Below are 27,932 nucleotides of genomic sequence, written 5' to 3'. Positions count from 1 at the left end.
AGGAGAGGAGGATAAGAATAAGAGAGTAGAGGAGGATGAGGATAAGAGAGTAGAGGAGGATAAGTGAGGAGAGGAGGATGAGGATGAGAGAGTAGAGGAGGATGAGGATAAGATAGGAGAGGAGGATGAGGATAAGAGAGGAGGAGAGGATAAGAGAGGAGAGGAGGATGAGGATAAGAGAGTAGAGGAGGATGAGGATAAGGGAGGAGCAGAGGATGAGGATAAGAGAGGAGGGGAGAGGAGGAGGAGGATAAGAGAGGAGGGGAGAGGAGGAGGAGGATAAGAGAGTAGAGGAGGATGACGATAAGAGAGGAGAGGAGGATGAGGATAAGAGAGGAGGGGAGGATTAGAGAGGAGAGGAGGATGAGGATAAGCGAGTAGAGGAGGATGAGGATAAGAGAGGAGAGGAGGATGAGGATAAGAGAGGAGAGGAGGACTAGGCCATCACAATGACGGACGAGGCGACTCTATCAAACACACAACTATAAGCACGCGCGCACACACACACACACACACACACACACACACACACACACACACACACACACACACACACACACACACACACACACACACACACACACACACACACACACACACACACACACACACACACACACACACACACACACACACACAGTGTGATGTTATGATGGAGGAGGGGTGTCAGTCCGTCACAGGAGAAATAGCCCCACTGCTCAGTTCATTAGGATTTAATGGATCGGACCATATTTCCATCTGCTTCTTAGTGAGATAGGTGGGAGGCGATATGGAGAGGCACCTCCCTCTGTCCTCTGGAGAGACTGATAACTCTCTCTTTCACTAGAGTACATACAAACCCTCAACACTCAATTAACACACAAACTTTCTCTATATCGCTCATACAAACACTGTCCTCCTGTCTCGCAGCTGTTTGGCAGTAGCAGCCTACAGAGCTGATACCTTCATCCTCCTCCAAGGGTCATCTTGATGTCACCAGCAGGGTGCAGGGTGCAGGGTGCAGGGTGCAGGGTGCAGGGTGCAGGGTGCAGGGTGCAGGGTGCAGGGTGGGACAACAGGGAGCTAAAACCTCAACCTCAAGGGGATAGGCTGTTATACTCTGTATACGGATGATTTGAGTTGGGGAGAAATGACAACTCATTAGGCTCAACGATGTAGGAGACGGGCTGTTATGTAGTCTGGAGCCAGGTAGCTGCATGAGATTTGATTATGGCTTCCAGAATAGGTGTTGTGTATCTCCATGATGACTTGATTTTGCAGTCTAAGCATCTTTCACTACTCTCTCTATGTCACTTCTCCTGCCTCCTGCCTCCTGCCTCCTGTCTCCTGTTTCCTATCTTCTGTCTCCCACCTCCGGCCTCCTGCCTCCTGTCTCCTGTCTCCTGCCTCCTGCCTCCTGTCTCCTGCCTCCTGCCTCCTGCCTCCTGTCTCCTGCCTCCTGCCTCCTGCCTCCTGCCTCCTGCCTCCTGCCTCCTGTCTCCTGTCTCCTGTCTCCTGCCTCCTGCCTCCTGTCTCCTGTCTCCTGTCTCCTGCCTCCTGCCTCCTGCCTCCTGCCTCCTGCCTCCTGTCTCCTTCCTGCCTCCTGCCTCCTGCCTCCTGCCTCTGCCTCCTGTCTCCTGCCTCCTGTCTCCTGCCTCCTGTCTCCTATCTCCGGCCTCCTGCCTCCTGCCTCCTGCCTCCTGCCTCCTGCCTCCTGCCTCCCTCCGGCCTCCCTCCTGCCTCCTGTCTCCTGCCTCCTGCCTCCTGTCTCCTGCCTCCTGTCTCCTGCCTCCTGTCTCCTGCCTCCTCTCCTGCCTCCTGCCTCCTGCCTCCTGCCTCCTGTCTCCTGGCCTCCTGCTCTCCTGTCTCCTGTCTCCTGCCTCCTGCCTCCTGTCTCCTGCCTCCTGTCTCCTGTCTCCTGTCCCCTGCCTCCTGTTCTGCCACTGTAGGAGATGTACATTACCAGTCAGAAGTTTGGACACACCTACTCATTCAAGGGTTTTTCTTTATTTTTACTATTTTCTACATTGTAACATTTGATGAGGACGGCGCCCCTCATCAAAACATTTTTCAACCAGCACAGGCTTCATAAAATCACAAATAGCGATTAAATATTCACTTACTTTTTGAAAATCGTCCACTGATTTGCAATCAAAAGGGTCCCAGCTACAACATGCATGGTCGTTTTGTTAGATAAAATCTGTCTTTACATCCCAAAAAGTCAGTTTAGTTGGAGCCATCGATTTGAGTAATCCACTCGTTCAACATGCAGAGAAAGGACTTGTTAAAACAAGTCAAAATATGTTTATATTTCATTCTCAGGTACCCTAAAACGTAATCAAACTATAATATTTCATACAGGAAAAAGTATGTTCAATAGAAAAGCAAAATAAGCAGGTGCGCATCCTCTTTGTCGCACGCACAGACTGATTTTTCAACTCTGACTCCCAGTTTCAAAACTCAAAATTCTTCCTTGTTTGGGAAGAAACAAGCCTGAAACCTTGCAATCTGGGAGCTGGAATTGCATATAGACCCATAGCTTTCCATTGTAAGAGCATGGGCTCTCAAAAATAAACAATTTGGTTTTTCTTTGTATTTTCTCCTACCATGTCAATTGTGTTATAGTCTCATACATTATTTTAACATTTCAACAAACTTCAAAGTGGTTCTTTCCAATGGTACCAATTCTATGCATATCCTGCTTCTGGGCCTGAGTAACAGGCAGTTTACTTCGGGCACGTCAAACTCTCTTATAAAATCAAAATCAGTATTTCCCTTCAAAACTTGGTAGGTATATGTTTTGTTCTATTTTTCTTCACCAACCCTGATAATGTATTTTCATACTTTTCAACATCTCTCCCTCTTTTGTCAACCTCTCCCTTTCCCCAGGCCTCCTGTTAACCAGGTCAGCTCTCCCATTGTCCACAGCTTAACAAGCTACCTTATTGGTCAAAACTTAAACCTCAAAGTATACCAACCTATTCACTTGTACATTAAAGAAATACTTCTTTAAAAGAAATGCATTAACAACATAAAAATTCAGGAGCAATTCGATCACCTTTAAAATCTAATACCAATTAATTATAGCAAATAAACTCTATACCTGGTTTTAACAAGGGTATTACACACACATGCAGAGATCTTCCATTCATCTGCGTCTCACAAAGACACGGCGGTGGAACCAAATATCTCAAATTTGGACTCATCAGACCAATGGACAGATTTCCACTGTTCTGATATTCATTGCTCATGTTTCTTGGCCCAAGAAAGTCTCTTCTTATTGTTGGTGTCCTTTAGTAGTGTTTATTTACAGCAATTTGACCATGAAGGCCTGATTCACGCAGTCTCCTCTGAACAGTTGATGTTGAGATGTGTCTGTTACTTGAACTCTGTGAAGCATTTATTTGGGCTACAATTTGAGATGCAGTTAACTCTAATAAACATATCCTCTGTAGCAGATATAACTGGATCTTCCTTTCCTGTGGTGGGTTATCTTCTGTATACCACCTCTACCTTGTCACAACACAACTGATTGGCTCAAACGCATTAAGAAGGAAAGAAATTCCACAAATTGACTTTGAACATGGCACACCTGTCAACTGAAATGCATTCCAGGTCACTACCTCATGGAGCTGGTTGAGAGAATGCCAAGAGTGTGCAGAGCTGTCATCAAGGCAAAGGGTGGCTACTTTGAAGAATCTCAAATATAAAATATATTTGGATTACTACATGATTCCATATGTGCTATTTCATAGTTTGAGGGCTTCCCTATTATTCTACAATGTAGAAAATAGTAAAACTATAGAAAGACCCTTGAATGAGTAGGTGTGTCCAAACTTTTGACTGGTACTGTATATTACTATGCACTAATGACACCATCATAACAGCTCAGTAGTATATCAAAGCAGCAGCTTCCTGAGATGGTCATTGAACAGGATGTGGACGGAGATGTGTTGTTGGATCACTTCCCACAGAATAACCATTATACCAATGAGAGATCATTTAGACTATCACATCCCTTTATCAGACAGGAAGGTAAATAAGGCAAGAGAGTATGTGTGTGTCTGTGTGAGTTCACATGTGTGTGTTCACGTATGTGCATGCTGTTGTTTATGCTATGCATCCAACATGACATTTTACAACCTTGGAAAAAGTTCCCCCTGTCCACTCCAGTCAGTCAGATGTGATGGGCAAATCACCAGAAGGCTGTGATGAATATAAATGAGATGAATTAGATGGAACAGAAGAGTGTAGCAGAAAAGAAACAGAGGATGGTGTTCTCTCTCCAACCAGCCTGGTGTGTGGACGGGATGACTTAATACACTCACAGTGCCACAACTACAATGACTTAGAGTACGAGGTCACAAAGTTGAGAGGAGAATGTGTGTGAGGGAAAAGAAATGTGTGTGTGTGTGTGTGGGGGGGGGGGGATATGCATACTGTAAGCGTTGCTCATGGAAAGGAAGTTAAAGAGGGTTTAACACTTTGGGACTGGGCTATTGGCTGTTATGGAAAATAAATTAGAACTGCACCCATCCAGTACCTCACTCCACTCCACAGTGAGATGGTGAGCGGGAGGAGAAAGAATGTGGGGTGGTTGAAAAGTGGGCGGCTTGACTGATAAGTTGCCAGTGGGATTTTAGCTCCTGTATTATCATTAGCATAATGTGGCACGTAGCCGTAGCATGAATGCCAAGTATAGCAGAGGGCTAAGGCTGTGCTAGCTAGCCTAGCGGTAGCATACTGTAGAGGAGGGCTAAGACCCCAGAGACAGTAGACTAACTAGCTTCACTAATGCTCCTCCTCACACTCTTCGTCACTCCCTTAGTTGAATCTATTATTTTATTATTTCCGGTGCTCTCAGTTACAGTAGCTTGACTGAACTCCACAGTACCTAAGGTGTACTTATTGTTGTCTAAGTCTGCGGGGGAGGGGATCCAGGGAGAGCTCTGCAGGCTAGCTCCCACTCTTAAATAAGTTATGACATCATTGATGATATTGAGAACCCTGGTCCTCTGCTCCCAGATACTTTAAAGTTGAACCCCCTAAGGTCGATGTCCGTGCCCCCGTGGAAATCAAATTAGCATAATTGTTTAAGCTGGAGATATCTGTTGTTGCATTGGATGCGTCTCAATCCACCATATCCAACTATGTCTCACTTCTGGTGAAACGTAACACAGCTAGAGCGGTGTTTTTCAGACCACAAGACATCCCAAAAATCTGTCTTCTCACAAAATATTTTGTAGCGACCCAACGATTTGGCCTACAGTTGAAAACATGTATGGAAGTATATAAGGAGACTGTTGAGTGCCAAAAATAAGGGGAATACATGTACAAAAAAATGTTTCCTGAACTTTCTTATATCTCTCAACGTCAACAGTGAAGAGGCAACTCCGGGATGCTGGCCTTCTAGGCAGAGTTGCAAAGAAAAAGCCATATCAGATCAAATCACATTTTATTGGTCACATACACATGGTTAGCAGATGTTAATGCGAGTGTAGTGAAATACTTGTGCTTCTAGTTCCGAAAATGCAGTAAATATCTAACAAGTAATCTAAGAATTTCACAACACATACCTAATACACACAAGTGTAAAGGGATGAATAAGAATATGTACATATAAATATATGGATGAGCGATGGCCGTGTGGCATAGGCAAGATGCAGTAGATGGTATAGAGAACAGTATATACATATGAGATGAGTAATGTCGGGTATGTAAACATTATGTAAAGTGGCATTGTTAAAAGTGACTAGTGATACATGTATTACATCCAATTATAAATGATTGAAGTGGCTAGAGATTTGAGTATGTATGTTTGTTGGCAGCAGCCACTCAATGTTAGTGATTGCTGTTTAACAGTCTGATGGCCTTGAGAGAAGCTGTTTTTCAGTCTCTCGGTCCCAGCTTTGATGCACCTGTACTGACCTCGCCTTCTGGATGGTAGCGGTGTGAACAGGCAGTGGCTCGGGTGGTTGATGTCCTTGATTATCTTTTTGGCCTTCCTGTGACATCGGGTGGCGTAGGTGTCCTGGAGGGCAGGTAGTTTGCCGGTGGAGATGCGTTGTGCAGACCTCACTACCCTCTGGAGAGCCTTACGGTTATGGGCGGAGCAGTTGCCATACCAGGCGGTGAATGCTCTCGATTGTGCATCTGTAAAAGTTTGTGAGTGTTTTCGGTGACAAGCCAAATTTCTTCAGCCTCCTGAGGTTGAAGAGGCGCTGCTGTGCCTTCTTCACCACGCTGTCTGTGTGGGTGGACCATTTCAGTTCGTCTGTGATGTGTACATCGAGGAACTTAAAAGTTTCCTCCTTCTCCACAACTGTCCCGTCGATGTGGATAGGGGGGTGCTCCCTCTGCTGTTTCCTGAAGTCCACGATCATTTCCTTTGTTGTGTTGATGTTGAGTGTGAGGTTATTTTTCTGACACCACACTCCGAGGACCCTCACCTCCTCCCTGTAGGCCGTCTCGTCACGGGAGGTAATCAAGCCTACCACTGTAGTGTTGTCTGCAAACTTGATGATTGACTTGGAGACGTGCATGGTCACGCAGTCATGGGTGAACAGGGAGTACAGGAGACGGCTGAGAACGCATCCTTGTGGGGTCCCAGTGTTGAGGATCAGCGGGGTGGAGGTGTTGTTTCCTACCCTCACCACCTGGGGGCGGCCCATCAGAAAGTCCAGGACCCAGTTGCAGAGGGCGGGGTCGAGACCCAGGGTGTCGAGCTTAATGACGAGTCTGGAGGGTAATATGGTGTTAAATGCTGAGCTGTAGTCGATGAACAGCATTCTTACATAGGTATTCCTCTTGTCCAGATGGGTTAGGGCAGTGTGCAGTGTGATTGCGATTGCATCGTCTGTGGACCTATTGGGGCGGTAAGCAAATTGGAGTGGGTCTAGGGTGTCAGGTAGGGTGGAGGTGATATGGTCCTTGACTAGTCTCTCAAAGCACTTCATGATGATGGAAGTGAGTGCTACGGGGATAGTCATTTAGCTCAGTTACCTTAGCTTTTATGGGAACAGGAACAATGTTGGCCCTCTTGAAGCATGTGGGTACAACAGACTGGGATAGAGATTGATTGAATATATCCGTAAACACACCAACCATCTGCCGTCTGGGCCGGCAGCCTTGCGAGGGTTAACACATTTAAATGTTTTACTCACATTGGACACGGTGAAGGAGAGCCCACAGGTTTTGGTAGCGTGCCGTGTTAGTGGCACTGCATTGTCTCCAAAGCGAGCAAAGAAGTTGTTTCATTTGTCTGGGAGCAGGACGTCATGGTCCGCAACGAGGCTGGTTTTCTTTTTGTAATCCGTGATTGACTGTAGACCCTGCCACATAGGTCTCGTGCTTGAGCCGTTGATTTGTGACTCTACTTTGTCTCTATACTGACACTTATCTTGCAGTGTGAATAGCTACACTGTTTGTATTTGGTCATGTTTCCGTTCACCTTGCCATGATTAAAAGCAGTGGTTTACGTTTTAAGGTTTTGCGTGAGTGCTGCCATCAATCCACGGTTTCTGTGGATTGACAAAATGGAGCCATGGTCAGATTTGCCGAAAGGAGGGCGGGGGAGAGCTTTGTATGCATCGCGGAAGTTAGAGTAGCAATGATCCAGGATGCTGCCAGCTCGAGTTGCGCATTCTATATGCTGTTAAAATATAGGGAGCCTCGTTTTCAGATTAGCTTTGTTAAAATCCCCAGCTACAATAAATGCAGCCTCAGGATATATGGTTTCCAGTTTACATCGAGTCAAGTGAAGTTCTTTCAGGGCCTTCGAGGTGTCTGCTTGGGGGGATATACACGGCTGTGATCAGGTGAACAAAAGGACTTGAGTTCCTGTATGTTGTTATGACTACTCCACAAATCGTTACTCATAAAGCATACACCCCCGCCATTCTTCTTACCAGAGAGATGTTAGTTTCTGTCGGCGCGATGCATGAAGAAACCGGGTGGCTGTACCGACTCTGATAACATATCCCAAGTGAGCCATGTTTCCATGAAACAGAGAATGTTACAATCTCTGATGTCTCTCTGGAAGGCAACCCTTGCTCGGATTTTGTCTACTTTGTTGTCAAGAGACTGGACATTGGCGAGGAGTATACTCGGGAGCGGTGAGCGATGTGCCCGTCTATAGAGCCTGACCAGAAGACCACTTTGTCTGCCCCTTCTGCGGCACTGTTGTTTTGGGTTGCCTACTGGGATCAGATCTGTTGTCCTAGTTGGTGATCCGAACAGAAGATCCACTTCGAAAGTCATATTCCTGGTCGTAATGTTGGTATGTTGACGTTGCTCTTATATCCAGTAGTTCTTCCTGGGCTGTATGTAATAAGACTTCCTGTGGTAACAATGTAAGAAATAATATATACAAAAATTAAATACTGCATAGTTTCCTAATTACGCGAAGCGAGGCGACCATCTCCGTCGGCACCATCTTGTAGAATCTCAGACTGGCCAATAAAAAGAAAAGATTAAGATGGGCAAAAGAACATAGCCACTGGACAGAGGAACTCTGCCGAGAAGACTAGCATCCCGGAGTCACTGTTGAGACTGGTTGAGACTGGTGTTTTGCAGGTACTATTTAATGAAGCTGCCAAATTAGGACTTGTGAGGCGTTTGTTTCTCAAGCTAATGTACTTGTCTTCTTTGTCCTTTATTCTGGTTAGAGCCAGTTCTGTGAAGGGAGTAGTACACAGCGTTGTACCAGATCTTCAGTTTCTTGGCAATTTCTCACATGAAATAGACATTTCTCAACACAAGAATAGACTGTTTCAGAAGAAAGTTTTTTGCTTCTGGCCATTTTGAACATATAATCAAACCCATAAATGCTGATGCTCCAGATACTCAACTAGTTTAAAGAAGGACAGGTTTATTGCTTCTTTAATCAGAAAAACAGTTTTCAGCCGCAAAGGGGTTTTCTAATGATCAATTAGCCTTTTAAAATGATAAACTTGGATTAGCTAACACAATGTGCCATTGGAACAAAAGAGTGATGGTTGCTGATAATGGGCTTCTGTATGCCTATGTAGATATTCCATTAAAAAAATATCCCATTTCCAGCTACAATAGTTATTCACAACATCAACAATGTCTGCACTCTATTTATGACTAATTTGATGTTATTTTAATTGGACAAAAAATGTACTTTTCTTTCAAAAACAAGGACATTTCTAAGTGACCCCAAACTTTTGAACAGTGTGTATTTCTTTGTTACTTCATGGGGTCTTAAAATTCAAAATCAAATAGCTAAATGATCCTTGGTATGACCTTCTTAAAACAATTCCATGTAGTTTAGTATGACATGCATTGTGCATTTGTGCCATTCAGAGGGTGAATGGGCAAGACTTTAAGGGCCTTAGAACAGGGTATGGTAGTAGGTGCCAAGCGCAAAGGTTTGAGTGTATCAAGAACTGCAACGCTGAGTTTTTCACGCTCAACAGTTTCCTGTGTGTATCAAGAATGGTCCACCACCCAAAGGACATCTAGCCAACTTATGGCAAGCATTGGAGTCAACATGGGCCAGCATCCCTGTGAAAGGCTTTCCACACTTTGTAGTCCATACCCCTACGAATTGAGGCTGCCCTGAGGGCAAAAGGAGGTGCATCTCAATATTAGGAAGGTCTCTCTCTCTCTCTCTCTCTCTCTCTCTCTCTCTCTCTCTCTCTCTCTCGGTGCATGCTGGGTGTTTTTGGAGTTTGAGTGTTTGGTGTGGAAAGCTCTATCCTAACTAACTAACTTTCTTGATTCTATTCTTTTCTTTACATGTTATTTTCTATGGTGGAGGGTTAATGCAATATTTGTTTTTAGCGGTATCCAAAGTTTTTTTTTCAAAGTTAGGGTGGAAGAGGACAGAGTAACGTTCCTGGGGGTTGGAGGGTCTAGTGTGCGCAATGGCTTCTCAGCCGAGCGCGCAGGAGACGCTGTCTATACAGCATGGGTTCAGGTGTGTTCCTGAGAACGGAATTAAGGTGGAGGAGGTTCTGCTCGCGGTCGGTGAACAGGTAGGAGCTGAGTTTATACATTCTGCTTCTAGAATTAACAAAGCTGTGGTTGTGTTCATGAAAAGGGCTAATTTGGTCGGTAGGCTAATTGCTAGCGGAATATTTGTAAGGGATGTGTTGGTGTCAATTTCACCTCTCTCTACCCCTTCAACAAGAGTTGTAGTGGCAAATTTGCCTCCGTTTATTACGGATGATCAAATTAGGAAAGAGCTGAGTCGTTTTGGTAAGTTTGCTAGCGGTTTCCGTGTACTGTCAGCAGGTTTTCAGGCAGATGCCGTTAAGCACGTTGTTTCATTCAGGAGGCAAGTGTTTATGTTTCTGAACAATAATGAGCAACAGCTAAATGTGCATTTTAAAGTGAGGCATGGGGAGGGGCTCTATGCAGGTTTTGCCAGCACAGATAGTCTACGGTGTTTTGAATGTGGGGATTTGGGGCACAAGAGCTTTGCGTGCCCACATAAAGGCCATAGACAAGGGGAGGGTACGAGCGCAAGGGGGGGAAATCGAGGTCAAAATGCAGGGGGTAAGGAGATGGAGACAACAGAGGCTGGGTCTAGTCAGGCTAGAGATGGTGGAGAAGCAGAGGCTGGGTCTAGTCAGGCTAGAGATGGTGGGGTAGCTGAGGCTGGGCCTAGACATGCTATGGAGGGTGGTGCAGATGATGCTGGGCCGAGTCATGCTATGGAGGGTGGTATAGCTGAGGCTGGCCCTAGTCATGCTATGGAGGGTGGTGTAGCTGAGGCTGGCCCTAGTCATGCTATGGAGGGTGGTGCAGATGATGCTGGGCCGAGTCATGCTATGGAGGGTGGTATAGCTGAGGCTGGCCCTAGTCATGCTATGGAGGGTGGTGTAGCTGAGGCTGGCCCTAGTCATGCTATGGAGGGTGGTGCAGATGATACTGCGTCTAGTCAGGTTATTCTAGTGGATGAGGAGAGTATAGTGGGGAAGTGTAAGAGATTAGGGGGAGGAGGAGGGTGTCAAGAGGAAAAAAAAAGGGTGTGGACAAAGGCACCATGGAAATGTTGCCTGTTGCTGTGGGTGAGGCCCTAACCAGAGAGAAAGGGCAGGTGGTCAGGGTGGGAGATAGAGAAGAGGAGGAAAGTGAGTCTGAGGAAGAGGATGAGGAGTTATTTTTTTCAGACTCCTCTTCAATTGGCCCGGAGCTGACAGCCAGTCAACGAGAGGGGTCTAAGTACACGTTGAGAGAACTGACAAGGTTCCTGAATGAGACCAAGGGGAAAAAAAGTTAATCTTGAGGCTTTTTTCCTGATCCTAGAAAGTTTGTAAGATCAGTACAACATGCTATGAGAAATGAGGGGCATGGTGTACTCTCACCCAGGAAACGGTTTAGGTTGAGGAAGTGGGTCACAACAGTGCGTAAAGGTTTACCTTCAGACACTGTTTAAATGTTTAATTTCTTACTGACACTGGGGCTTTTTGAGCTTTGCTATTGGTCTATTTCTCTGCTGGCTTTTCTCCCACTTCTTATGGAGACTCTTCGGGTAGGCTCTCTCAATATAAATGGCACCAGAGATGCGGGAAAGAGGAGTGTGTTGAGTGAATATGTGAAACAAAAAAATGTACAGGTGTTGTTTCTGCAGGAGACGCATAGTGATGTGGTGAATGAAGTTGATTGGGGGCTCTGGTGGAAAGGGGCAAGTGTGTTGAGCCATGGGACAAATCTTAGTGCAGGGGTGGCAGTCCTTTTTGCACCGGGTCTGGCTGTAAAAATTTGCTCCTCAAAGGAGGTGTGTAGGGGTAGGTTGCTTGTTGTTAAAGCAGAAATTAACAACATGTGTTTTGTCTTTATAAATATGTATGCGCCTAACACAGGGAGAGAAAGAGGGGTTCTATTTGGGAGTCTTAGACAGGAACTCTCACAAGTAGCGCCTGAGGAGACGCTGGTGATCGGAGGTGACTGGAACTGTACAATGGATTTTACAAAAGACAGAAATGGGGAAGAGCCTCATTCAGTGTCAGTGGGAGTGTTAAGGGACATCTTTAATCAGTTTGACCTAGTGGATGTTTGGAGAACTAAACATCCAAACACAAGACAGTATACGTGGGTGAACGTTTTTGGGGCTAGGGTGAGTGCAGCTCGACTTGATCGTTTTTACATGTCCAGGAATCAGAGCAATAGGCTGCTGGGTGCTACCATTCTCCCAGTGGGGTTTTCGGATCACCACATAACCATGGCTCGGCTGTCTATTTCACCAGGGCCCCGGCAGGCATCTTATTGGAAGTTCAATGTAAAGCTCTTACAAGATGCCACTTTTTGCTCAGGTTTCCAGACTTTTTGGGAAAGATGGGGGCAGCGAAGAGAGGAGTATGAGTCTCTGAGTCAGTGGTGGGATGTGGGGAAAGTGCAAATTCGGCTTTTCTGTCAACAGTACACAGCTCTCTCATCCTCAGAGGCTAGGAGAGTATTGGGGGAACTAGAGCTGTGTATTAGTGAGATGGAGGTAGAGATGGTGGGGCAAGGCAATGTAGGCCTCCAGGCTAACTTAGCCGAATTACGTAGGGACCTGGGCAGTTTTTTCCAGGTTAAAGCAAAGGGAGCACTTGTAAGAGCTAGGTTCTCCATGCTCAAGGAGATGGATGCTCCCAGCTCCTTCTTCTTTGGTTTGGAAAGACAGACCAGTGAATCCAAGGGTATGCATTGTCTACGGCTGTCTGATGGGCGGGTGACCTCTGTGGTGGGGGAGATGCGGGAGCGGACTGTGGAGTTTTATACTGAATTGTATAGGGCAGAAATGTGTGATCCTATGTGTGCTCAGATCTTGTTCGCAGGACTCCCTAAGCTCTCTCGGGCACAGAGGGATGAAATGGACATTCCTCTGTTGTCACATGAACTGGCAGAGGCAGTAACCAGATGTCCCCCCGGTCGTGCACCCGAGGTTGATGGACTTCCAGTGGAATTTTACAAAAATTCTGGGGAACAATTGACAGGATTTCTTTTGCGTGTTGCGAGAATGCGTCGGGGTAGGAGAGTTGCCGATGAGTTGCCGTCGGGCGGCTCTGACTCTCCTGCCCAAAAAAGGGGACTTGTGTGAACTTAAGAACTGGAGGCCTGTGGCATTACTCTGTGCGGACTACAAGATTTTTGCCAAGGTCCCTCTAACAGACTGAAGTCCCATCTGACTCTATAATACACAAGGACCAGACATATTGTGTACCGGGACGCTCAATCACGGACAACTTGTTCTTGATTAGGGACATGTTGGACTTGTCGAGAGGTTCTAATGTGAACTTTGGACTGGTCTCTTTAGATCAAGAGAAGGCTTTTGATAGAGTGGATCATGAGTATCTGTTTAATGTGATCTCTGTGTTTGGGTTTGGGAAGAGTTTTGTGACCTGTGTGAAGCTGTTGTATGCTGGGGCGTCATGTATGGTTAAGGTGGGAGGGGGGCTCAGTAGGCCAGTCTGGGTGAGACGGGGCATTAGACAAGGATGCCCTCTATCTGGGCAGCTATACACACTAGCCATTGAGCCTTTTTTAGGACTGCTACGCAGGAGACTGCGTGGAGTGTGCTGGACAGGCATGGATGTGGTGACAGGAATTGCAGTCTCAGCATATGCAGATGATGTTTCTGTGATGGTCAGTGATGGGCAAGATATGCAGGAACTAGAGACCAGTCTGAAGGTGTACAAGGGAGCTTCATCAGCTAAGGTAAACTGGGGAAAGAGCAAAGCTCTGTTATGTGGGGCATGGGGGATAGGGCTCCTCCTCTGCTTCCAGGGGGTTTGCAGTGGGGTTGTGAAGGGCTTAAAGTGTTGGGTGTGTACCTGGGCTCGGAGAGGTGGGTCAGCAAGAACTGGGAGGGGCTGACACAGGCAGTGGTGTCAAGACTGGCCAGGTGGAGGTGGCTCCTGTCCCAAGTGTCATATAGAGGGAGGGTGCTGATAATCAACAACCTGGTGGCATCTTCCTTGTGGCATAAACTGGCTGTCCTCAACCCCCCCGCCGGTCTGCTTGCCGACCTGCAACGCAAGCTGGTGGCCTTTTTTTTGGTCGGGACATCACTGGCTGAAGGCAGCAGTTTTGTACATGACCGTCCACGAAGGAGGACAGGGCCTGGTGGAACTGGAGAGCAGGATGGCTGCTTTCCGACTAAAGGCGGTGCAGAGACTGCTGTACCACACTGATGTTGGCTGGAGGGAACCAGCATGCGCGCTGCTGAGGAGAGCTGGCGGATTAGGGTTGGACCGGCAGCTGTTCCTCATGAAGCTGGAGAGGCTGAGTACAGCAGGTCTCTCAGAGTTTTACTCTGCGGTGCTGAGGGCCTGGCAGCTGCTAAGGCCCACACGAGAAGGGGGTGTGGACCCTGGGCAGTGGGTGTGGGAGGAGCCCATCTTCCACAACCCAGCCATCCCTTTGAGATCGGTTCAGTCGGCCACCCTGCAGAGGCAACTGATGGCAGGGGGTTTACAAAGGCTGGGTGACCTGAGACTGCTGGGAGAGGAGGGGTGGAAAACCCCGGAGGTCTTGGCGCAACAAACAGGAATAACGTCTCTTAGGCTGCTGGAGAGATTCCTGGAGGAGGTCCAGGAGGCACTGTCTGAGCCGGTAAGGGGGTGTTTGAGAGGCCAAAGGGAGAGGGGCCACCAATGTTCCCGCCACTGCAGGTGACGGCAGAGACTGAGACTGGCAAGGGGGTCTGGAGGACTTGTTAGATTTTAACACTCCGAGCCTGGGGGAGTTTGAGGGGGTGGGAGGTAAAGCCTCTACAACCTCTGCGTTAAGGTGAGGAGCATTAGAAGCCTAACAGGAGTGAAGGCACATCAGTGGCAGGGGGTATGTGGGGCGGAGAGTATGGTGGGTTTTAGATGGAGGGCGCTCTACAAACCCCCAGTACCAAAGAGGTCAGGGGACCTCCAGTGGAGGGTTCTTCATGGAGCCCTGGCCACTAACATCTGGTTGGCACGGGTTGATCCGGGAATTGGGCAGGGGTGTCCTTTCTGTCAAATGAAAGAAACTGTAATTCATGTGTTTTCTGTGTGCACCAGGTTAATGCCATTAATGTCTCTGTTGGAATGTCTGTGTGACAGGTTGGGGGTGTTTTTTGCTGTTGGGATGTTTATAATGGGATACAGGTATTCGAGTAAGGAGAAAGAAAAATGTGTTTTGTTGAATTTTCTGTTTGCTCAGGCAAAGTTAGCTATTTGGCTAACAAGGAGGAACAGGGTCAAAGGTGGGGGGATAACAGACCCTTTACTACTGTTTAATGGGATGGTCTCTGCGCGCCTTAGGGTTGAGTTTGAGTTCTATAAAATGATCAAATGTGTGGAGATGTTTGAGGAGATATGGTGTGTTGGGGGTCTGTCTGTAATGTTTTGGATACAAAAAGTCAAAGTCTCTCTCTCTCTCTCTCTCTCTCTCTCTCTCTCTCTCTCTCTCTCTCTTCTCATGGAGTGATTTTAAGAACATAAAACACATGAACACAGCTATGTGTCTCTGTGAGTGTGATGAACATGTCTCATTTACACGCCTTATCTAATGTCAACCATTTTACGAGCCATGAGAGAGGCTATAACTGTGTATGTTTTCTTTAGGGTAGCCAGCTGGCTATGGCTGGGGCTGAGGAGGAGAGGAGGATGGTCATAGCCTATATAAACATGCCAAGTTTCCTTCAGGATGGGAAGGAATTCATGTAATCCTCTGTCTTGAATGATCTTAGAATGACTTCTTGTTTCTAAGAGCATAACATAGATCCCCAGGGATACTTAACAAACACTTGACTACTCAGTTGTGTTATACTTTAACTGATAGAATAGTTTCTATGGTGTTTGTATGCTTTATAAATTACCCAAAATAGCAACTTTAATAGCAATACTAAACTGTAGAAGCTTTCCACTCTGATCCTTCCACATACATCAATGTATTGAACAGGAAAAATACACACTGACGTCCTCCCTTTCACCTCTTCAGAAGCTTGAGTGGCTCTGGCTATATAAACTTCTCCCCACTGAGCTGAGTGGGTCTAGCCTTGGTTCAAAGGTCAATCAATAAATCAATCACATTTATTTATCAAGCACTTTTTACATCAGCAAAGAGCAAGCAGAGGCATGCCCAGGAACAAACCACTCATATATCAACGGGTCAAAGGTCAAGTTAAAGGTTAAAGGTGAGATGTTACATTACCTTTGTTGGCGAAGAGCTGGGAGACGTCTGAGCAGGAGACGTTGACAATCTGGCCCACCTCAGCCCGTGACCAGCATCTGATCTCATCCCACTCTGTACGACACCCTGGCACACACACAGGTACGCAGGTACACACACACACACACACACACACACACACACACACACACACACACACACACACACACACACACACACACACACACACACACACACACACACACACACACACACACACACACACACACACAGGAGGCATGGATCTTAGCATCCTGATCTCATCCCACTCCATAAGACACCATGAGAGACTCACACACATGCATGGATGTATGCGCAACACACACAGGAGGCAGAAAGAGTAGATGTTAACACAGTGTGTCACTTTCTGTATGCAAGCTAGACGAATAGCGGATTTGTGCCGTGTTTGATGGGTCCACTGTGAACTCTAAGAGACAGTAGATCAGAGTAGAATTGGAGGAACAGGGAAATGATTGACAGTGTGTCATCATCACAGAGAAAATGTATAGAGATCCTTACTTGGAAATAAGCAGTTTTTGCATGGAAATTGCCATTGAGGGCTTTCACAATTTTAAAGTCATCAACTGGGTGAGGATTCCTATGTGTGGAGTCCTATGTGTTGGGAGCAATGCTGGGTATTAGTTACTTTAAAAAGTTATATATTACATATTACTTGTTAGAGTTAACAAAAATACCTTGTTACTTTACAACAGTGGTCACCAACCCGTCGACTGGTCGATCTCCAAGGCATTCCTAGTCGATCACCAAACATTTATGTAAAAACAACGCTGGATAAATCCTTGCTTTCCTAAAAATATTTTAAGGTTTTGTGCTGTTAGTTGTCGGTACACTTTATTCAGCAGCCCTCGTGCTGGGAAGGAAAAGTGTCCCATTTTGATCCATTTCATATGTCTGAAGGTAGAACTCCGTCTACCTGGCAGGCACAGAGGGCAAATCAAGTGCACCTACAGGCACACTGCTGACTAATCAGATAGCTCATATCACAATGTGTCCACAGTTTACTTGAGCCGTAGACTGTAAAAAGAAGGCTTGAGCGCACAGCAAAGTTGATACTGTGAGATTTAAAAAAAAAATCATGACTAGAGAGAGACTGAACGAATACACGCGTTGTTTGACAAAGTAACTGTAATAATATTACCCAATGTGAAAAAGTAACACTCTACTATACTTCGTTAATCATAAAAGTAATCTGGTTATGTAACTCGTTTATTTTGTAACACGTTACCCCCAACACTGGTTGGGAGCAATCAGCTAATGATTAGAGCATTGTCTTCTTACAGTTTTTTTTTCAATTGCTAAACGACAGTGGGCACAACTGCAGTCACATGTGCAAAACTCTAACTACAGTCTGCACTACCAACAGTCACCTGAGCTAAACAGTTCACATCACCTGCAAAACTCATTCCAAGCAACACAACTTTTAACACATGGCTCAAAACACTCTCAGTGCAGCCAAACACTATGCACAACCCTCACTGAGATAACACACACTGTCACTCAGAACACACTGAGAGTAAAAACACTAGCATCAAACACCAATAAAGAAAATGCTAACTTTTCATCTTTACAGTTTGAACAATTTCAGTGACTTCATACAAAGTAATATTTTCTTCAAAGAAAAGAGTGACATTCTTTCACATGATTTATTCAAATTTTTAGAACATAACAATTCTTTAAGGTAAATGAAAATTAGCAGTTTGCTTCAATAGTCTGTAGTAATTCACGGAATTACAGCGATGAGAAAAAAAAGGTAGAAACTAAAAGTACATACTGTAATTCGAACAAATAATTGAGGGGCTAATCCTGCCTCTCTCTAGCATCAGGCCACAGGTTTTCTTCAACATCACATCTAATGTGTTCTCTTGCCATGCACCTGGGGAAGAACCTCCTGGAGTGCCTTATCCATCCCTGGCAGTCCTCTGGACTCGTGTCCTCACATCCGGCACGCATGGCTTCCAAAAGAGACATTTAATATATATATATATATATGTATATATATGCCATTTAGCAGACGCTTTTATCCAAAGCGACTTACAGTCATGTGTGCATACATTCTACGTATGGGTGGTCCCGGGAATCGAACCCACTACCCTGGCGTTACAAGCGCCATGCTCTACCAACTGAGCTACAGAAGGACCCACAAGACATTTGGTCATGTGGGTGGTGACCAAACACTTTCCACCTCCAGGCAGAGAAAAACTCCTCTATTGGGTTGAGGAAGGGTGAATATGCAGTCAGAAAAACTCCTCTATTGGGTTGAGGAAGGGTGAATATGCAGGCAGAAAAACTCCTCTATTGGGTTGAGGAAGGGTGAATATGCAGGCAGAAAAACTCCTCTATTGGGTTGAGGAAGGGTGAATATGCAGGCAGAAAAACTCCTCTATTGGGTTGAGGAAGGGTGAATATGCAGGCAGAAAAACTTCTCTATTGGGTTGAGGAAGGGTGAATATGCAGGCAGAAAAACTCCTCTATTGGGTTGAGGAAGGGTGAATATGCAGGCAGAAAAACTCCTCTATTGGGTTGAGGAAGGGTGAATATGCAGGCAGAAAAACTCCTCTATTGGGTTGAGGAAGGGTGAATATGCAGGCAGAAAAACTCCTCTATTGGGTTGAGGAAGGGTGAATATGCAGGCAGAGAAACTCCTCTATTGGGTTGAGGAAGGGTGAATATGCAGGCAGAAAAACTCCTCTACTGTGTTGAGGAAGGGTGAATATGCAGGCAGAAAAACTCCTCTATTGGGTTGAGGAAGGGTGAATATGCAGGCAGGTACCAAAACTTGTTCCATTTCCAAAATGAGTCTGTCTGAGCTCTACCTATATATACTGTAATATGTGTGTGTGTTCACTAACAAGTCTAAAACAAGACACCTGCTTAGCCTTTCAGCTGAAATTGCAATCAGCAGTGTTTGAAAGGCACAAGGCTGAAATCTATTCCGTTTTGAATGTGTGGTTCACAGTTTTGACAGCAGTGTGTTAGCATTTGAACAAAGTGCTGTAAATCCACAGTGTTGTGCAGGTTGTGGTTAAAGTCATGGGATAAGTGTGTAGAGTTTTGAAAACTGTGTTCAAGCAATGAAAAACGAACTAGAGTTTGGTCCACATGAAATGCTGCTGTGCAGACTGTAGTTAGAGTTTTGCACATGTGACTCCAGTTGTGTCCACTGTCATTTAGCAATCGAAAAAAACTGTAATATTGTTTTGCCTAGTTTGTAAATGGCTTTAAGCTATCACTGTCATCAATAAATGAATGACACAAAATATTTGGTTCAATACCCCAGCACTGTAGGGGGCAGTAAATCACCAGTATTAGCTTTACACATCAAAATAAGAATACATTGACTACTTTAAAATGACGATAGCCTCGCTGGCGCTGCCCATGTTGGTCCTTGCCTAGGGAGCAGCAAGAGGAACTGCCTATCTTCATGCTCACACTCTACATCCCAACCCAAGTTCTCTGTTCTGGCACCTCTGGTCTCGTTGCTCTCCCACCCCTACGAGAGGGAAGCTCCCACAGCCCAGTCCAAACTCTACTCTGTCCTGGCACCCCAATGGTGGAACCAGCTTCCCCTGAAGCTAGGACAGCAGAGTCCCTGCCCATTTTACAAACACATCTGAAACCCTACCTCTATAAAGAGTATCTTAAATAATCCCAAAGCACCCCCCTTCACAACCCCTCCCCCCACCCCGAGAAAAACATTGAATAAAAGCCTTTTGTGAACTAACACTCGCACTTGACTTTTTCCGCCTTACTAGCTCTGACTTTGCTTCTTTATTGAGGAACAATGTACCTACTATGACTGTGATATGTGGTTGTCCCACCTAGCTATCTGAAGATGAATGCACTAAGTGTAAGTTGCTCTGGATAGGACCGTCTGCTAAATGACCAAAATGTTCATGTAAAATGTCACAGACAATGGCACAGATGCAATGTTGAGATCTGTTCATCTATATGGTTATCACCTCCTGGCAACAGGGCACAACGTCTCTTTTGAGAGCAGAACACTTATAGAAACATTTTTTATAATGAATAAGACCTGAAAGGTAATTGAAAAGGCTAATTAGCTGGTAAAATCTGTAGCCAGTAACACAGTGTAATAGTCAAAGTTGAATAGACTATTGCCATTCCATCTACTTCTGCCATTACTTAGATAAAGTTTAATGGAGACTCCAAAGAGGTCAAGATCAGGGAGGAGGAAGATGATCCTCTGTATGCCTATGTGTGTGACAGGATTTAGACAATTTCCTGGGTAAAACGTTCCACTATAATAGTGAAGGTGTAAACTTGGCAGTAGAAAATCTTAACAGTATATCTGACCTCTCAGCTTCCCTATCAAATCTAAAAATCTCAAATAGAAAACCTAAGAAAATGAACAATGACAAATGGTTTGATGAAGAATGCAAAACTCAAAGAAAGAAATTGAGAAACCTGTCCAACCAAAAACATGGAGACCCGGAAAACCTGAGGCTACACCTTCACTATGGTGAATCACTAAAACAACACAGAAGTATGCTACGGAAAAAGAAGGAACAGCACGTCAGAAATCAGCGCAAAGTAATTGAAGAATCCATAGACTGTAACCACTTCTGGGAAAATTGGAAAAACACTAAACAAACAACAACACGAAGAATTATCTATCCAAAATGGAGATGTATGGGTAAACCACTTCTCCAATCTTTTTGGCTCTATAACAAAGAATAAAGAGCAAAAACACATACAGAATCAAATACTAATCTTAGAATTAACAATTAAAGACTACCAGAACCCACTGGATTCTCCAATTACCTTGAATGAGCTACAGGACAAAATAAAAACCCTCCAACCCAAGAAGGCCCATGGTGTTGATGGTATCCTTGATGAAATTATCAAATATACAGACAACAAATTCCAATTGGCTATACTAAAACTCTTTAACATCATCCTTAGCTCTGGCATCTTCCCCAATATTTGGAACCAAGGACTGATCACCCCAATCCACAAAAGCGGAGACAAATTTGACCCCAATAACTACCGTGGAATATGTGTCAACAGCAACCTTAGGAAAATCCTCTGCATTATCATTAACAGCAGACATGTACATTTCCTCAATGAAAACAATGTAATGAGCAAATGTAAAATTGGCTTTTTATCAAATTACAGTACAACAGACCATGTATTCATCCTGCACACCCTAAATGACAAACCAAAACAAAGGCAAAGTCTTCTCATGCTTTGTTGATTTCAAAAAAGCCTTCAACTCAATTTGGCATGAGAGTCTGTTATAAAAATTGATGGAAAGTGGTGTAGGGGGTAAAACATACAACATTATAAAATCCATGTACACAAACAACAACTGTGAGGCAAAAAACACACATTTCCTCCCACAGGGCCGTGGGGTGAGACAAGGATGCAGCTTAAGCCCCACCCTCTTCAACATACATATCAATGAATTGGCACGGGCACTAGAAAGGTCTGCTGTACCCGGCCTCAGCCTACTAGAATCTGAAGTCAAATGTCTACTGTTTGCTGATGATCTGGTGCTTCTGTCACCAACCAAGGAGGGACTATAGCAACACCTAGATATTATGCACAGATTCTACAAGACCTGGGCACTGACAGTAACTCTCAGTAAGACCAAAATAATGGTGTACCAAAAAAGGTCCATTCGCCAGGACCACAAATATAAATTCCATCTAGACACCATTGCCCTAGAGCACACAAAAAAACTATACATACCTTGGCCTAAATGTCAGTGCCACAGTTAACTTCCACAAAGCTGTGAACGATCTGAGAGAGAAGGCAAGAAGGGCATTCTATGCCATCAAAAAGAACATAACATTCAACATACCAATTAGGATCTGTCTAAAAATACTTGAATCAGTCATAGAGCCCATTGCCCTTTATGGTTGTGAGGTCTGGGGTCTGCTCACCAACCAAGACTTCACAAAATGGGACAAACACCAAATTGAGACTCTGCATGCAGAATTCTGCAAAAATATCCTCCGTGTACAACGTAGAACACCAAATAATGCATGCAGAGCAGAATTAGGCCGATACCCACTAATTATCAAAATCCAGAAAAGAGCCGTTAAATTCTATAACCACCTAAAAGGAAGCGATTCCCAAACCTTCCATAACAAAGCCATCACCTACAGAGAGATGAACCTGGAGAAGATTCCCCTAAGCAAGCTGGTCCTGGGGCTCTGTTCTGAAACACAAACATGCCCCACAGAGCCCCAGGACAGCAGTACAATTAGACCCAACCAAATAATGAAAAAACAAAAAGATAATTACTTGACACATTGGAAAGAATGAACAAAAAAAACTGAGCAAACTAGAATTCTATTTGGCCCTAAACAGAGAGTACAATGTGGCAGAATACCTGACCACTGTGACTGACCCAAACTTAAGGAAAACTTTGACTATGTACAGACTCAGTGAGCATAGCCTTGCTATTGAGAAAGGCCACCGAAGGCAGACATGGCCCTCAAGAGAAGACAGGCTATGTGCACACTGCCCACAAAATGAGGTGGAAACTGAGCTGCACTCCCTAACCTCCTGCCTAATGTATGACCATATTAGAGACACATATTTCCCTCAGATTACACAGATCAACAAAGAATTTGAAAACAAACCCAATTTCTAATATCTACCGGGTGAAATTCCACAGTGTGCCATCACAGCAGCAAGATTTGTGACCTGTTGCCACAAGAAAAGGGCAACCAGTGAAGAACAAACACCATTGTAAATACAACCCATATTTATGCTTATTTATTTTCCTGTGTGTACTTTAACCATTTGTACATTGCTACAACACTGCATATATATATAATATGACATTTGTAATGTCCTTATTGTTTTGAAACGTCTGTATGTGTAATGTTTACTGTACATTTTTATAGTTTATTTCACTTTTTTATATTATCTACCTCACTTGCTTTGGCAATGTTAACACATGTTTCCCATGCCAATAAAGCCCCTTGAATTAAATTGAGAGAGAGAGAGAGAGAGAGAGAGAGAGAGAGAGAGAGAGAGAGAGAGAGAGAGAGAGAGAGAGAGAGAGAATAAATAAACTTTGTTGATAGTATAATGAGAGCATGGGGGTGTTGGGGGAGGGACAGAGGGTGGAGGTGGGAACGTTATCCCTGATTATTGTTTCTCTGTTGGACTCATTTATGATTCATAACTACAAACATACAGTAGCTCTCTTGGAAGTATCCCCTCTACATAACTGGTCACTTGTGGGTTGTCATTCATGAACGAGTAAGGTGAGAAGACACTTGACTGAATGTGTACTGTGCTGTGTACTCTCTCATGTTCATTGCTTTTCAATGATCAAAAAATGAACTGCATTTCTGGCAAATTTACATCTGTCATTTAGCAGACATTCTTATCCAGAGCAACTTACAGTAATGAGTGCATAAAATGTTCATAACTGTCCCCAGGGGGAATAGAACACACAACCCTGGTGTTGCAAGCACCATGCTCTACCATCTGAGCCACACAAGAGATGGGTTGGTCCATTTTTATCCCACTGGGCCTGCCCACAAAATGATCATTATTTGGATAAAAATGGGTTGGTGTGGGTGCCTCTAGGAAGAAAATGGGCCAGTGTGGGGGCCTCTAGGAAGAAACTGGGCCGGTGTGGGGACCTCTAGGAAGAAAATGGGTCAGTGTGGGGGCCTCTAGGAAGAAAATGGGCCGGTGTGGGGAGCTCTAGGAAGAAAATGGGCCAGTGTGGGGGCCTCTAGGAAAATAATGAACAGTATACAAAAAGTGAGATTATGGTACCTACTAAATCTAGGCCTACGGTTAGAGAGGGACATGAATGTGATGCATTCATCTGTTTAAATAAGAAGACAAGCAGATACGAGTCTGTGCTACTGATTATAGACATCAGTGTAATTCTGATTGAGTAGGCAGCAGGAGACGCCTGGTATTAGTGGGAGGTCTACAAGACCAGATAATCTATTCAGAATGGTTATGAACACTGGGAGGTTTCTGGCTCATCTTTCTATATCTCCCTCTATCTTCCTCTCTCTTTCTCTGTTTCAGAACCCTTTCACTGTCGTTGAAAGGCAGCCAACATTGTTATCTGAATGATACAAACAAATGTCTTCTTTAATGTGTTTTGTTAACCTTCATAATTTTATACAACTTGTGTAATTATTTATCCTTTCTTTTGAGCAGAACTCCAGCGAACCAGGGGGTCTCTTTCTCAGGCACTAGCTCAGTAAGTCATCAACTGAGTAAAAAAGATTTTCCTACGGCCCTGAAAACAGTTGGTGACGTTTGAAGCTCTGTCCCTTGACCGCTGCTTACACATATGTCTCTGTCTGTTATTCCCCTCACATGGCTGTCAGGAGCTGTCCTTGCGGGTCTACAGTTGCTCCAAACCAGAGGAGGTATATGGAAGAGATCACTAATGAGAGAGGATCAACTCTCTATCTCTCTCTCTCTCTCTCTCTCTCTCTCTCTCTCTCTCTCTCTCTCTCTCTCTCTCACTACAGTCTCTACATCAAAGGCCTGCAGCCTGTCATCAATTAAAACAGGCTCAAAGACGGACGACTTCACATCTCATTCATAATAAAACACTATAGCTTTTGGGGAATTCTTTTCAGGACCAGTTGCCACAGCTGTGATGTCACAACACTTTCTGATTGATGTAACAAACAGTGGCTATTTCATGGTTATGAAGAGTCATGTCTGTTTGTCATGCAGAGGATCCAACTGCCTAATATATTGTTTTAAAACCTGGTTTGGTCACCTCATGGAGATCCTAATTTCTCATTATATGGGTCACCCTGACTTGTGTATTGCAACAAGACGAGAACATGACATGCTTGTGCCATTTCCGGACTAAAACCTTCGAGAATACTGTGGATAGCATGCTGCTGCCTTGTGCTATTTCTACTTTAGGCTGGATTGAGGACCTCCTCATGTTCAAATAAGCCAGGTATTTAGCATTGTGCTAATTGCACCCCACCTATAGTAATGAAAAGGCACTCAGCCTGTCTGTTTTCAATAATGTTTTGTGAAAGGGGATCATGCTATTGTGTGTGTGTGTGTGTGTGTGTGTGTGTGCGTGCGTGCGTGCGCGTGTGTGTGATACTCTGTTGGTCGCTTGTATAATCAGTGCTATTAGCACTCTGCTCTGTATCAGTGGAGGAGGATGGAGGGACAGATGAATAAAGTGATACTTTCTCTTTTTCTCTTTCTCCCTCTCTCTCCATCTCTCTCCCTCTCAGTCTCTCTCTCCCTCTACCTCTCTCCCTGTCTCTCTTTCTCCCTCTCTCTCTCCATCTCTCTCCCTCTCAGTCTCTCTCTCCCTCTCCCTCTCTCCCTGTCTCTCTTTCTCCCTCTCTCTCTCCATCTCTCTCCCTCTCAGTCTCTCTCTCCCTCTCCCTCTCTCCCTGTCTCTCTTTCTCCCTCTCTCTCTCCATCTCTCTCCCTCTCAGTCTCTCTCCCTCTCCCTATGTCTCTCTCTCTCCCTCTCTCTCCCTCCCATTAAATATTTCTCTCCCTCTGTCTCTCTCTCTGCCTCTCTCTCCATCTCTCTCCCCCTCAGTCTCTCTCCCTCTCCCTCTCTCCCTATGTCTCTCTCCCTCTCTCTCCCTCCCAGTAATTATTTCTCTCCCTCTGTCTCTCTCTGCCTCTCTCTCCATCTCTCTCCCTCTCTCTCCCTCTCCCTCTCCCTCTCTCCCTATGTCTCTCTCTCTCTCTCCCTCTCTCTCCCTCCCAGTAATTATTTCTCTCCCTCTGTCTCTCTGCCTCTCTCTCCATCTCTCTCCCTCTCAGTCTCTCTCCCTCTCCCTCTCTCCCTATGTCTCTCTCTCTCTCTCCCTCTCTCTCCCTCCCAGTAATTATTTCTCTCCCTCTGTCTCTCTCTGCCTCTCTCTCCATCTCTCTCCCTCTCAGTCTCTCTATTTCTCTCTGCCTCTCTCCCAGTTCATCTTGTTATCCCCAGTGTATTTATCCCTGTGTTTCATGTCTCTCTGTGCCAGTTCATCTTGTTATCCCCAGTGTATTTATCCCTGTGTTCCATGTCTCTCTGTGCCAGTTCATCTTGTTATCCCCAGTGTATTTATCCCTGTGTTTCATGTCTCTCTGTGCCTGTTCATCATGTTTTCCCCAGTGTATTTATCCCTGTGTTTCCTGCCCCTCTGTACCAGTTCGTCTTGTTTTCTCCAGTGTATTTATCCCTGTGTTTCCTGTCTCTCTGTGCCAGTTCATCTTGTTATCCCCAGTGTATTTATCCCTGTGTTTCATGTCTCTCTGTGCCAGTTCATCTTGTTATCCCCAGTGTGTTTATCCCTGTGTTTCCTGTCTCTCTGTGCCAGTTCATCTTGTTATCCCCAGTGTGTTTATCCCTGTGTTTCCTGTCTCTCTGTGCCAGTTCATCTTGTTATCCCCAGTGTATTTATCCCTGTGTTTCCTGCCCCTCTGTGCCAGTTCATCTTGTTATCCCCAGTGTGTTTATCCCTGTGTTTCCTGTCTCTCTGTGCCAGTTCATCTTGTTATCCCCAGTGTGTTTATCCCTGTGTTTCCTGTCTCTCTGTGCCAGTTCATCTTGTTATCCCCAGTGTGTTTATCCCTGTGTTTCCTGTCTCTCTGTGCCAGTTTGTCTTGTTATCCCCAGTGTGTTTATCCCTGTGTTTCCTGTCTCTCTGTACCAGTTCATCATGTTATCCCCAGTGTATTTATCCCTGTGTTTCCTGTCTCTCTGTGCCAGTTCATCTTGTTATCCCCAGTGTGTTTATCCCTGTGTTTCCTGTCTCTCTGTGCCAGTTCATCTTGTTATCCCCAGTGTATTTATCCCTGTGTTTCCTGTCTCTCTGTGCCAGTTCATCTTGTTATCCCCAGTGTGTTTATCCCTGTGTTTCCTGTCTCTCTGTGCCAGTTCATCTTGTTATCCCCAGTGTGTTTATCCCTGTGTTTCCTGTCTCTCTGTGCCAGTTCATCTTGTTATCCCCAGTGTATTTATCCCTGTGTTTCCTGTCTCTCTGTGCCAGTTTGTCTTGTATGTTAGTCAAGTCAACCAGTGTGTTTTTCCATACTCCTTTTGCTATTCTCTTTTTGCTAGTCCTCTCGGTTTTGACCCCCGTCTGACTCTGGACTACTTACCCGTCTTCCAGATCATCCTGCCTGCCCTGACCTTGTTCCTGCCTGCCCATTGGTACCGTTTGGACTCTGAACTGGTTTTGACCCTTTTGCCTGTCCACGACCATTCTCCTGCCTTACTATATTGGATTAATTAATATTGTAAGACTCCAACCATTTGCCTCCTGTGTCTGCATCTTGGTCTCGCCTTGTGTCATGATCAGTCTCTCTCTCTTCCTCTCTGACTCCTCTCCCTCTCTCTCTCTTCATTCACATTCCTCACAACACAACACACACAATGTTGCTGAAGCCACTGAAAAATTCAGCCTGAAGACTTCACATGTAAGGTTGGGTGGATACAGTATTTCCAAGCCTGTATCTATGTTTAGTACCAGTAATTATAGATTATACAGTGTCTCCTGTAGGGAGGAGACCATTACTGACAGGTGATAGTGACAGCTTTACTATACAGTAGATATCTCACCATCACCATCGGATTTACAACAGATACTATGTCAAATCTATGGGGAGACTCCAAGACTGCTGAGATACTTATCTTATAGTAAACATCATGTATATAGTACATAGCTTAACCGTTAATGGCTGAGGCAGGGTATTCGACTACAGCCTGTTCCTTCTTGTTTTAAAGGCCAAAGTCTGGTCACATGGTGACCTGTGTACACTATTACATCACC

At 45.0% G+C, this 27,932-nt stretch overlaps 1 protein-coding gene across 6 annotated transcripts in view; it reads right to left on the bottom strand.

The window, feature by feature from the left end:
- The window catches only part of LOC118371033 (pituitary adenylate cyclase-activating polypeptide type I receptor-like), a 97,362-nt gene that overhangs the window by 47,892 nt on the left and 21,538 nt on the right, over positions 1-27,932 (bottom strand). For all 6 annotated transcript variants that reach the window (XR_008064049.1, XR_008064059.1, XR_008064062.1 and 3 more), the window contains exon 3: positions 16,123-16,227. Coding sequence is in view for 1 of the 6 variants with exons in the window: in XM_052461752.1 (XP_052317712.1) it covers positions 16,123-16,227 (105 nt within the window). In the remaining 5 variants the exon portion in view is untranslated. The remainder of the gene's footprint in view (positions 1-16,122; positions 16,228-27,932) is intronic.

Source organism: Oncorhynchus keta, chromosome 1 (assembly GCF_023373465.1).
Source record: "Oncorhynchus keta strain PuntledgeMale-10-30-2019 chromosome 1, Oket_V2, whole genome shotgun sequence".
In the NCBI taxonomy this organism is placed as follows: domain Eukaryota; kingdom Metazoa; phylum Chordata; class Actinopteri; order Salmoniformes; family Salmonidae; genus Oncorhynchus; species Oncorhynchus keta.
Note: the sequence above shows the minus strand (reverse complement) of the source record. Positions and strands in the feature narration are given on the sequence as shown.